Genomic DNA, 12,068 nt, shown 5'->3' with positions numbered 1-12,068 from the left:
CACAAACCTGCTGTCGTACACGCTGGAAGCGACACGCTTGACCGGGGACAAAACGCTCACTGCCGCAGCGCCATACACCGTGATTTGACGGGAACAACAACAACAAAACGAGGTTATTTCCCACTAAACACTGGTCGGGTGAGTATGTCTGCAGCGAAGAGCGAGTCGAAAACGGTTTTTGTGTCGATGACGACAAGGTAATGTGGTTAAACTTTGTACTGCGCATCAACGACGCAGGTGGAGGGATGTTTTGTTTTTGTTCTCCCAGGATGCACGAGCCTCACCCCATTCTGAAAAAAACAGTAATAAAGTTTGTCCTAAACTGTAAAGGACGCACGTTCGCTTGAATTACGGGCTGCTCGTGACGCGGAAGAACACCTGCAGTGGTCAAAGTCCGAAATCTCCGAAGCAGTGCATCACAGGAGAAACCGTCTTAGTGGGTAACGTTATCTGACATTGCCCAGTGAACGCGTCTAGACGGGCAATGCTCATTTGTAAACCACTCGTTTAGGCGCCCTAAAATCTCCAAACACATTACGTTAGGTTAACGACCTGTTTACACGTCTGCGTCCTACCGAGCCACGGAGATAGCTCGGTTTTAGGTGCCAAGGCACGTATCCATCTCTGAGGTCTCTGTTTTCACCCCTTTCAGGGTGCTCACAGACAAAAAAAAACAATAAACGACAACAACAAAACAATAAAAATGTGAGAGTAACCCAATACTCTGAAGAACCCACGTAATGCACTGACAAGAACTGTGTTTGGAACTACTTTTTCTTGAAGAAATAATCCAGGAACTACTTTTTTCTTGAAGAAATAATCCATGTTAACAACAGTTAACATTTAGGTCTGGTTAATCCATAGCAATGGGAAAGCTTTATGGTAAAAGATGACTGTTGATTTTTTTTTCCCTTAATGCAATGGGAAAGCAGGATTAAACTCAATTAACTCCTTGTTAAGTATCGTTATTAATCCAATACTAATACGACATATACCCTGACTGTAGTAGCCATTTGCTGGATTATGACTCCCTGGTCAACAAATGCAAAAGATGTGGTGTTGATCAATGGTATGGGTCTAAGTGCTTCCCACCCCGCGCCCTTTTATTTACAGAACTCAAACTGCGCTCGCCTCACTCAGTGATTGAAAGGTTTACGGGCTGTTCTGTGCTATGCATCATTTATAGGTGTGGTTTGTGGCCATAACAAGAGGAGATGATACTGTGAACTTGGATGCTGCTTCATTTAACAACTAGTAAGATGTAGTTTATCAATTTGTAATAACCCCCCCCCCCCCCCCCCCCCCCCCTACTGCCTTAACGTTGTGGTACTAAGAGGAACATTGAAGTCAATCAGGAAAGTGTGAGGCTCATCATTCAACTACAGCCACGCTGGTATCAAAATGTTTTGCTGCGAAATTTTGTATTTCCCACTATCTTCCTCTCGCATTGACAAAAAAAAAAATCTGCTCTTTTCAGAATTGAACGTGACGAAGGAAGATGACGGCGGTTTATAAAGATGACCAGGAGGACTGGCTGACCGTGTGTCTCAAGTACCTGCTCTTTGTGTTCAACTTTCTCTTCTGGGTGAGTAAGAGTCTTCTTTTTAAGCGACCTTTTTACTTTACAGCGGTTACACTTCGTCTTCATCTGTTCACTTGTGCTTAAATAAGCTTCCACTTCAACCTCTTTTTGCAGCCAATGCAGAGCAGTAACACCGACGGGTCTCACAGTTAAAAAAAAAAAAAGAAAAAAAGAAAAAGACGAGAAAACAAAATTTCACTCGATTTTGTTTTAGTGAAAGCAGAACCATAATTCTGTGCTGTAACACAGTCACATAGCCTCAATGTTCCTTTTTAAAACTGCAGCCAGAGAGGCATTAGAGGAAAGGAACCATGTAGAAACGGGGAGAGGATTAAGGAGAGTTCCGACTCTGAAAAAGGCTGAGCTATGGACTTGGCCCAAAGTGAGTCATAGATTATTTAGGGCTTGTCAGTGTTCGGGGGGGGGGGGGGGAGGGAGGAGTACTGTGGTGTGTCAGACTGGCTCTCTGGCACCACGTTTTATGATACCGCAAAATTCTGCTGCTGGAAGTGAATGCTCTTGCAGCTACTGTGCAGAGTGTCTGGGGTCCCTTTTGAAACAACGTGAAAGTCTGAGGCAACGAGAATAGTGTGTGTGTGTGTGTGTGTGTGTGTGTGTGTGTGTGTGTGTGTGTGTGTGTGTGTGTGTGTGTGTGTGTGTCGAGAGAGAGACGGATCTGTGCGTGGGAGAGGTTAAAGAGAGGAGAGGGATGGAGCTTTACCTTCAGGCTCGGGTTAATGCTCTGTCTCCACCTTTAAAATTAATTTGCATTGTCTCCCTCTCCTCCTTGGGCCACAGACTCTACTCCATCATTTCATTTTTTTCCTTCCACCAGGCACCGGTCGTCAGGGCAGCTCATCTTTTGTCAGGACACTGCTGGCTTTCCACCTATTTAAAAGAAATATCAAATCCATTCCCCTTTGATATGGATGCAGCGGATTGGATTAATGCATGCCAACTAAATTCAATTTTAAACTAATTTTTTTTGAATGCTGCGGCCCACTGTTGACGCCCCGGTTTAAACTTGTTAGGAATAAAATAAAAGTCCTCAATATGCTGTAGTTTGGGGACAAGTCACCCCCGCTCAGGTTCCTGTCTGTCCGTGTGGTGCTCCTTGGTTGGGCGTGTGTTTCCGTGACTTTTTGGATCTCGCTTTTGACGGAAATGGAATGAGAGGATGAAGTGGGAGAGACTCTCTGAGGCATTTCCTCTGCGTCCGCCGTTTGAAACTGATGACCGGAACAGATCCCGGACGCCACCCTGGGTCTGTTATCCAGGACCGTTTGGAAGGAAGTGGTCATTATGCCCTCACATGGCCTTATTATGTCATCCTTCTGTTATTCTTTATACTTGGCCACTTCTCAGTGTTTCTCTTTCTATGTCCGCTTTTCATTCTTATGCCCCTTTTCCCTCATCCGCTGCCCTCTCATGTTGTTCCATTTTGTGACTCATCTAATAGCATTGCACTCCCTTCCTGTTTGTCACTTCCTGCCTTGTAAAGTACCATATATTTCTTCTTTTATTTGACATGACACACTTGGTGTTTTCACAATATTTCCTTTCTTTGCTCAAGTCATCATATCACTTATCTTTCCTTCTCTGAAAGCTTTTGCTGCACCTGTATCAGTTGTATCGTATCTCTTCTTTTATCTTTTACCCGCGGGTCTGCAAAGCAGCTTTTAAAACTATTAATACAGTCTCTCTCTCTCTCCCCCCCCCCCCCCCCCCCCCCCAGGTGGGTGGAGCAGCTGTTTTGGGTGTGGGCATCTGGACCCTGGTGGAGAAGAGTGACTACTTGAGTCTGCTGGCCTCCAGCACTTTCGCTGTCTCGGCATATATCCTCATCCTGGCCGGAGGCCTGGTGGTGGTCACGGGCTTCTTGGGCTGTTGCGCCGTCGTTCGGGAGCAGAAACGCTGCCTGTCCACAGTGAGACGGGACACACACACACACACACACACACACACACACACACACACACACACACACACACACACACACACACACACACACACACACACACACGGCACTCATCTTCAACAATGCTGATGACCCTAGATTGTCACGTCTACATTGAGAGGACAGATGCTTCTGATGCTTCATCCACTCCCTTCCTGGTCTAAGGTCTCTCACTGGATGCTGACAAATGTCCCTTACAGGGACCTTACTGTCCTCATTATTTTACAGAGACAGGGCCCCTGTGGGAGAGAAGCAAGCAAGCGGGCGGGGTTAACGTTCACTGCCGCAGGACTATTTATAGCTCTATCTATCTACTGTTGACGGATGGAGCATTAGGAGAGTCAAAGGGGCTTGCAGGAGTGAACAGGTGGATGTGTGCAGGATTTGGAGTCTGTTGTGCATTTTGGTTGAATGCCAACTGCATTGATGTGCTCTTTATAAATTAGTTTTGGGAGATTAATGAGCGATGCCAGCATGTACGTACGTGCACACACACACACACACACACACACACACAGACCGAAAGTGCTATTTGAAATCTTGTAACCAAGAGATACCGAGCAGACTGCGTTCCTGCGTGACACAACTGCTGCGGAGTGCAAGGTGTCTCACATATGGCGTCGGTGAGGCTGCTGCTCCCCGTGCGGCGCTTCGTTCGACCACTAGTTTGCCATCATCACAGAGTCACGCAGGCTGGGTAGCAGCAGCAGCAGCAGCAGCATCTGCCTCCGCCTCACGGTCTCGAGCGAAGCGGCGCCGTTGCTGCTGTCGAAGCGTCTCGTCCCGTGCTGTGACAGGTGGGCCTAATTAGTTGAATGTGTTTTTTTTTTTTTTTTTTTTTTGCATTACATATTTTGGCCTGATAAAGCTGTAGTTTTGATCTCGCTCATTCTGCAAGCGTCTGTCAGAGCACCCTAGATGTGTGGGCGATCTGTTGGCTACACAGTTTACATAACTATGCTCAGAACACACAGTAGTGCTTATCATGAAGGACAAAGCTGGTTAGAGCCACCACTGTATTTTTCACATTTAATTTTTTTTTTTAACTTCTTGATCTTCAGTTTTGGCTAATACTAATTATATCAAGAAGTTACTAATCTGATATGTGAACCATTATCTTCCTTGTTTTCCCTGAAGAAAAAAAAATGAATATAATGCATAAACAAATGTTTAAATGCTGTCTTTGAAGTTGATTATCAGGCATAATGGAGCTGGTTTGGAGCGGTGTGGAGAGCTCTTTAAAAGATGCCCCCGAGAGAAGTGTGATGCCTGTCAAAGCGATTTCTGGTTCGTCTCTTTCCCTGCGTCGCCATCTGCGTTGGAAGTGACAGATGCAGCACAGTGACAGTCGATAGAAGTTTTTATTTAGCCGTCACGAGTGTCAGCAACTTTTCACGAGCGACTTGGTTCGGCAGAGAACTGTTGTGATGACTATGAAGCTGAAATGTCTGCATGTGTGGATTTGTCTAATTTAATTCACTCACTGACACGTTTCCCATTCACAGTATTTCTTCTGCCTGCTGCTGATCTTCTTGATTGAGCTGGTGGCTGGAGTACTGGCTTATGTTTATTACCAGAGGGTAAGTGAAAATATCCTTATAGTTCATTTTTGGAGTTAATAGAAAATAGTATGCGATCAGGCAGTGAGACTGTTTGAATGGCTTTTTTTAAGTTGGATGTTACAGATTGTGTTGGCCCTCTGGGTGTGTTCTCAACGGAAGGGAAATGGAGACTAAACAAAGTTCTTCTTCTTGGGGTGTTAGCTTATCTCCGAATAGTCTATCTGTGAATAGTTGCTATGCAGGGACAAAATCTCATTCACGAGCCAACTTCAAATCCCATTCACGAGACAATTTGTCTAATTTCAGATTTAATTTTAGAGGAAATGGTGCATAGTTACAAAATCATTTCACCTCAGGTTGATATCAGACCACCTCAAGGTGTCACTCAGAGAGAACCAGGACATTCTGATGTAGCATTTCAAAATTAAAGCCCTTCAAAATCTCATTCACGAGCCAACTTCAAATCCCATTCACGAGCCAACTTCAAATCCCATTCACGAGACAATTTGTCTAATTTCAGATTTAATTTTAGAGGAAATGGTGCATAGTTACAAAATCATTTAACCTCAGGTTGATAGCAGACCACCTCAAGGTGTCACTCAGAGAGAACCAGGACATTCTGATGTAGCATTTCAAAATTAAAGCCCTTCAAAATCTCATTCACGAGCCAACTTCAAATCCCATTCACGAGCCAACTTCAAATCCCTTTTGTGAGACAATTTGTCTAAATTCAGATTTAATTTTAGAGGAAATGGTGCATAGTTACAAAATCTTTAACCTCAAGTTGATAGCAGACCACCTCAAGGTGTCACTCAGAGAGAACCAGGACATTCTGATGTAACATTTCAAAATTAAAGCAGTTCAAAATCTCATTCACGAGTCAACTTCAAATCCCATTCGTGAGACAATTTGTCTAATATCAGATTTGATTTTAGATCAGGGGTCTTCAACGTTTTTTCAGGCCAAGGACCCCCAAACTGATAGAGCGATGGAGCAGGGACCCCCTCCTATATACAGTATATTGTATCAAATTGTGTTTTATATTAAACTGGGCCTAGTGCCATGTATAAACATACCTTGTTATTGTGCATTCAGTACTAAGCTATTCAAATAATACACAGGTTCATGTACTCATGTTTTTATTTTAAAGGTACAGTGAGTAGGGACTGCCATTTATGAACGCACTTTGTATGACAATCATGCACACAAGCTATTCAAATTGACGTTTTTATTTTAAACATAAATGTGGAAACGAAAATGAGTGATGGCCTATTAGTACCACTGCCACGCATAAACATACCTGTTATCTTGCATACAATACATGAACTATTAAAATAATGGACAGATTCATGTTTGGGGGAAAAAAATAACTGACTTTATTTTTTTTTTTTTTTTTCATTTCTGCCCCATGTGAAAAGGGTAGTCACTGGGGAATCTAGAGGAGATCTTTTTTGCTTTCTTTCTTTTAGGTTTTCACTATTTGCGACCTCCACTGAGCATTGAGTTCAGTGTCTGGAGTTGATCTGACACTCTAAGGATCTTGTTATCTCACCAACATCTACCTGTCAGTCAGTCAGCTACGACTGCAAAGAGCACCGTCTGCTATCTGCAAGCTCAGAGGTTTATTCTAATGGAAAAAGGGTTCAGCACAGGATAGAATCACTTTAAAGATATGGGCTCTCATCTTCCCTCTCTGGTACTCTTTGTGTGTGTGTCTGTGTGTGTGTGTGTGTGTGTAATGCACACAATCATATCCACGCATCAGAGGCTTTATTTGAAGTCCATTTTCTGCCTTGTGTTTTTGTGCATTTTCACAGCTCTCTCTGATGCTTGGGAGTTGCTTACCTGTCTATCTTGTCCTAAGCCAGCCACTCTGTTACCTTTTTGTCAAGCGCATCACTTCAACACTCTCTCAGCTTGTCGTTTTTGCCCCCGCACATCTATATCATTCTGTCCCGTTCTCAGGTGAACACCTGAATGGAGTTTCTTCAAATCTGGCACAATCGTGCGCTTGGACTCTGGGATGAGTTGATTAGAATTCTCTGGTCAAATGTCACTGTGACCGCACAAAACATTATATGTTTATTATTATTATTATTATTATTATATGTTAAATATGACAATTACACACAAACACAAGACGGGCAACTTAACTGGTTGGCTTAAGCATAAAATTCTGTTTTTATTTGATGTGCTCCATGTGTAATAAAGACATTTTGTTCTCTCCCATAAATGCTCCCCCACCTCTCTCTCTCTCTCTCTCTCTCTCTCTCTCTCTCTCTCCCAGCTGAGTGAGGAGCTGAAGCAGCATCTCAACCAGACTATGACAGATAACTACGCCCAGCCAGGGAGGGAGGCCATCACATTAGCCGTGGACAGACTCCAGCAGGACGTATGGACTCTATTTACCTCTAAAAAGCCTCTGAGGCTTTGTTTGGTTTATATAAGATCACATCTTGCACGTTTCTTTAGCTTGCATGCTCATGCATGGTCCCACTGTTATAAACTTGTTTTCCATGACTCCGCCTGCAGCTACCATACATGAAGTCATTCTCGATTTACGCTGAGCTTCAGCGGAAGGAATTGCTCATAGCTCTATGTTATTGGGGTTGGCTAAAAATAAATTCCAAAAATGATTCGTGAAATAATAAAATAACAGAACTTAAGTCATTTTATTTAAGTCCTAGAGAGGAAAGGGAACCACTCCTTTCAGTCGGAAGAATTGCCAAAGTTGATAGAATAATGATTTGATGGAGTGGAGTGTAAAAAAAAAAACTGGCTTAGTTATTAGAAAAAGATGAAATAACACTGTGTGACATCATGAAACCTCTCTCTGCCTCTCCAGTTCAAGTGCTGCGGCAGCAACAACTCCCACGATTGGATGGCGAGTGTGTACGTTTCATCCAAGCAGGCAGAGGACAGGGTGGTGCCTGACAGCTGCTGTAAGACCATCACCCCTCACTGTGGCAAGAGAGACCACCCCTCCAACATCTACAAGGTGGAGGTCAGTGGACTTCACTCTTCTATATCAAAGGGGGAAAAAAAGCAAAATGACAGGCACAATATATTCCCTGCAGGATGTCGTCTTCTTCTTGGCTGCAACTATTTGGAAGTTAGTCATAGAGAGATGCAGAAAAAGCAAGCTTTTGAAGGGTTTGCAATAGTATGCGTGACCTGTGGTATGATTTTTGAACTGTCGCCGTTTGACTCTGCAGGGCGGTTGCATCACTAAGCTGGAGCAGTTTCTGGCCGACCACCTGTTGGTCATTGGTGCCGTGGGGATAGGAGTGGCTTGCCTGCAGGTGAGTAGGAATGCGCTATGCACTTCACATAGTTGTTGGAGAAGCAGAAGTGCTATTCAGCCTTCACCTGAGGAAACTGCGCTTTATAGAAGACCAATTTGAATCTTTCCATTCCTGAAAATGTACCATCGCAGGTCAACGACCTCTAAATGGACATTTCTATTCATCTCACTCCAGTCATCATTATCTGATTTCGTTCTTTGCTTTTATTTGATTTGTCCCAGCCTGAAATGGACTCGAGCTTTTAGGACAGAGGGGGGGGGGGGTGTCTTTTATAATTCTGTGCTGGCTGACGGTCCTCCTGTAGCTCTGCTCCACCTCTTGGTGAATTGCCTCGAGGGAAACCTGATACTAAATGTTGGTACACTTTCCTGTCAGAAGATTTGTTGTAATTTTTCCCTGTCGTTTTCATCTTTTCATTTTTTGGCATAAACTCCCATCTTGTCGTTCCCACACTAATCTTGTCCACGGTGAATTGTACAGTGTGTCTCTATGTGTGTCTGTCTCTGTGTGCGTGTGGTGGTGCTGTAGCTGGCCGGGGCCGTCTTGACAGCCTGCTTTATTTATCTGCTCTATAAAGAAGAGGAGGACTTCGGTACGCTGTGATTTAGCTCGAGAGCAACTTTGTGGTTTAATCAACTGGAGAGACAAGGTTGGAAGGCATTATGGGAATCTGATACCTGACTGCATGCATGTCCTTGTGCTAAATGTGTGTGCTACGCGTATACGACATGAACATGTTCTTGCATGGTCTTTCGCTCGGTGTGAAGCATGCAGCTTGCCTGGCTTTGGCTGTGTATTGCAGATCGTTGCTCCGTGTGTGTGTTGTGATTATGGGCTGTTGTGGCTGATAAATACGGGTTAAACGCATCATGAGAACAAATTCAACACAACGTACCAGCTTGTGCACAATGACGTGTTGTTAGCAGGAGTAACCTCCTGTGTCTTTGTACAGAAGTGCCACTTTTTATATATATATATATATTGTTCCAACACATCCATCACTGGAAAAATGTGAAAGTTGCCTGAAGAGGGATGGTGATGAGTCGGTACATAATGCAGACTCGCTCGATGAGGCTTTCTCAGAGGGCTTTTAGAGACTCAAAGATTGAATCTGGGCACTTGCCTGTTTATCCATCAAGCCAGTGGCACAGGTCAATATCTGCTCCTGCTGTTCTTCCTTTTTATCCCGGAACCTTTTCTGTGGTCGTGTAGAATAGTGCAGTGATTCTGTAAGTCATGTCTCATTGATTCCAGCATCAGATCATGTGTCTTTGAGGACGTAGAAACCTTCCGAAACGTTTCTTTTCTTTTCATTTTTGTATAATTTCTCTTGTTACATTGAGTCCAGCAGAAGTATGCAGTTACATGGTTGGAGAGCTTATTTTTTTTTCTCTTTTTTTTTTTTCTTTTTCTGGCTTTGTCAGGGACATTGCAAGTGGAGTCTCAGTCGTAGTTATTAACTGACATCGATTGCTGTCGTTTGAATTTGGGAGATTTGTTGCATACAGCATTCTAGTGTAGTTGGTTCAGATCCTGCCAACATTAGCATTAAGGCTGAAGTGATGGCCCTGCTTTCTAACGCACAACATAACATCAGTCAGACAAGTTATTGGAGACCTTCCTTTTCAGATCAGTCCAATCCCACATTCATGTCCAGTAGTTGTGATTTGTGATGAATATTTGTCCATAAACCACCTCCAGCGCTTCATCTTGCATCTGCTTGTGCTAGCCTGTGTGTGCACACACACACACACACACACACATGTTGCTGCAGTAATGGCTGCTTGACTCCCGCCATCCCCATAGTAACCAGCTCCATACCCCCCCCCCATCACCTTTAACCCCCTCTCTGTCCTCACAGTCAACAGCACACAGGCTTCCTGCACTCTTCCATGGTGACACGGAGCAGCACATTGTTTTTGACCTAACACTTCCTGTTTTCAGGTCTGTGGGATGGTGTTCACCAGCTGCTTGTACAGAAGGATCAAGATGGAACCTTACTGAGCACACCAGCCCCCCCCCCCCCCCCCCCCCCCCTCCGACAGACAAATGGAACAATGAGCTGCTAACATCCAAACTCCAACCTCTGACTCTTGAACTCTGACCAGCTGATCTAAGCCAAGCGCACAGACACTTTCCAGATCACTCCCATTGCAGTCAGAAACACACTGTGCCATTTACAAACCAGGCTTGATATTTCTACTTATGCTACAAAGTACTGCTGTCCAGGCTCGTATGTTCCTGATGCCCCACTGTGATCTCAGCCTACTGGAACCTGTCTGTTTGCATCATCGCCTTGGCTTAGACGCACGCTTTAGTTTGAGCAGGACAAAAGAAAGGGACCCACATACATACTCGACATGCATTCTTCTCGGCTCAACTAAACATGTTTTCACTGTGCAGAGATTTCTGTATTCCATTCCAGTCCTTCAGTAAGCCGAGCAAGGACGCAGTTCACGAAGGTGTCCCCGCTAATGAAGAAAGGTGATGTCTGGTTGTATGTTTTGTTCACACAATGTGCCTCTTTCACAACCCTGCTGGTGAATGATTACGTATTAATTCTGTGCCTGAAACCTTAAAGGGAGCGGACGATGCACTGCGATGAATGGCAGCAAAGGAAATGTAGTTCACAATGGTTACTCCTTAATCGTTAATCGTTCTTTAACTCCTCACAAAAGGCAGGATGGTTATGAAACTGAAGTGCGTGGCTTCAAACATGAAGACATTCTTAGACGGTATAATAAGTCCTTTTCTCAAATGGTTTGCCAGATCCCTGAATGTATAACTCCACCTAGTGGTTGCCACTGGTAACATATAATATGTGCAAAATTCTGACAACACTTCAGAATAAAAAAAAAATAGCTTCTAAAAAAAAAAAAAAAAAAGAAGCTATTTAGCTTAATGTGTGACACTAACGATAATTCTACATGTCAGATGGACTCTAGCATTACCTTCTGTGAATGTTTGACTTCTCGTCGTCCTTCCCTAGAAACACCGAGGTCTCATACGGTGCAGAATCTGACCTTTTGTGAGGGCTAAAGCCAGCACCGTGTTGTTGTCACTGCCTAATCTGTCACTTGCCGTCTCTTTTCCTGCAGCCATTGATGAAGGAACAATGAGTGGCCTTGTTTGCCAACTGTAGAAGGGAGAAGTCTTTGCTGTTGTGGATTATATAGTAAGAGATAGATTCTGTCTGGATGTAAAACATCCATTTGAAATGGTTTTCATTTACATCCTTTGCAACAATGCATCTGAGTCGGTATGTGTAACGGGATGCCCTCCCCTCTGATGGACCTACATGTTAACGGTGCTAATGTCTGTAGATGGCCGGTGAGGAGATGATGACGTTGCATTGGCATGTGCTCTATCAACTGCTATTGAAAATGTTAATACGAAACACAAATAAATGTTAAAATGTTGTCGCATTACAAAATCGCATTGTGTTGATGAAAAGATAAATATTCAACAGCTGTTTTAGAGCGGCAGCGATGGTTGCTGCTTGGCAGTGCTGTAGGTGATGAGATTATAATATCATTTATCGAGGAAAGAATCACGTTTTGTCCCAGACGGCTTTACAATCCGTATTCCGTATGCCAGTTCTCCATGGAGTCAGATATTTGAGGGCCGTGTCACTTTTAATGATACACCACTAGAGGGAGACA

The 12,068-nt window shown here is 43.8% G+C and overlaps 1 protein-coding gene across 5 annotated transcripts; it reads left to right on the top strand.

The window, feature by feature from the left end:
- Positions 1-11,842, top strand: tspan11 (tetraspanin 11). Of its 5 annotated transcripts, none has more exons than XM_068717414.1 (9): positions 1-138; positions 1,478-1,585; positions 3,318-3,509; positions 5,045-5,119; positions 7,389-7,493; positions 7,947-8,105; positions 8,317-8,403; positions 8,984-9,055; positions 10,351-11,842. In XM_068717414.1, the coding sequence occupies exons 2-9, from the start codon at positions 1,499-1,501 to the stop codon at positions 10,408-10,410; spliced, it is 837 nt and encodes a 278-aa protein (XP_068573515.1). In that variant the 5' UTR covers positions 1-138; positions 1,478-1,498; the 3' UTR covers positions 10,411-11,842. The 5 variants fall into 5 exon arrangements, with proteins under 5 accessions (XP_068573515.1, XP_068573517.1, XP_068573518.1 ...); XM_068717416.1 differs by having other exon boundaries at positions 8,935-9,055; XM_068717417.1 differs by lacking the exon at positions 8,984-9,055.
- Positions 11,843-12,068: the final 226 nt, after the last annotated feature.

The sequence above is a fragment of the Cebidichthys violaceus genome, unplaced genomic scaffold, assembly GCF_023349555.1.
Source record: "Cebidichthys violaceus isolate CVI_PGR_0920_01 unplaced genomic scaffold, fCebVio1.0.p SCAF_21, whole genome shotgun sequence".
In the NCBI taxonomy this organism is placed as follows: domain Eukaryota; kingdom Metazoa; phylum Chordata; class Actinopteri; order Perciformes; family Stichaeidae; genus Cebidichthys; species Cebidichthys violaceus.
Note: the sequence above shows the minus strand (reverse complement) of the source record. Positions and strands in the feature narration are given on the sequence as shown.

Excerpts from the sequence above, each read along its gene's own strand:
- tspan11 (XM_068717414.1), top strand. The coding sequence starts at position 1,499 with ATGACGGCGGTTTATAAAGATGACCAGGAGGACTGGCTGACCGTGTGT. Across the intron at positions 1,586-3,317 it reads TGTTCAACTTTCTCTTCTGG|GTGGGTGGAGCAGCTGTTTT; the intron begins GTGAGTAAGAGT and ends CCCCCCCCCCAG. Across the intron at positions 9,056-10,350 it reads TAATCAACTGGAGAGACAAG|GTCTGTGGGATGGTGTTCAC; the intron begins GTTGGAAGGCAT and ends TCCTGTTTTCAG.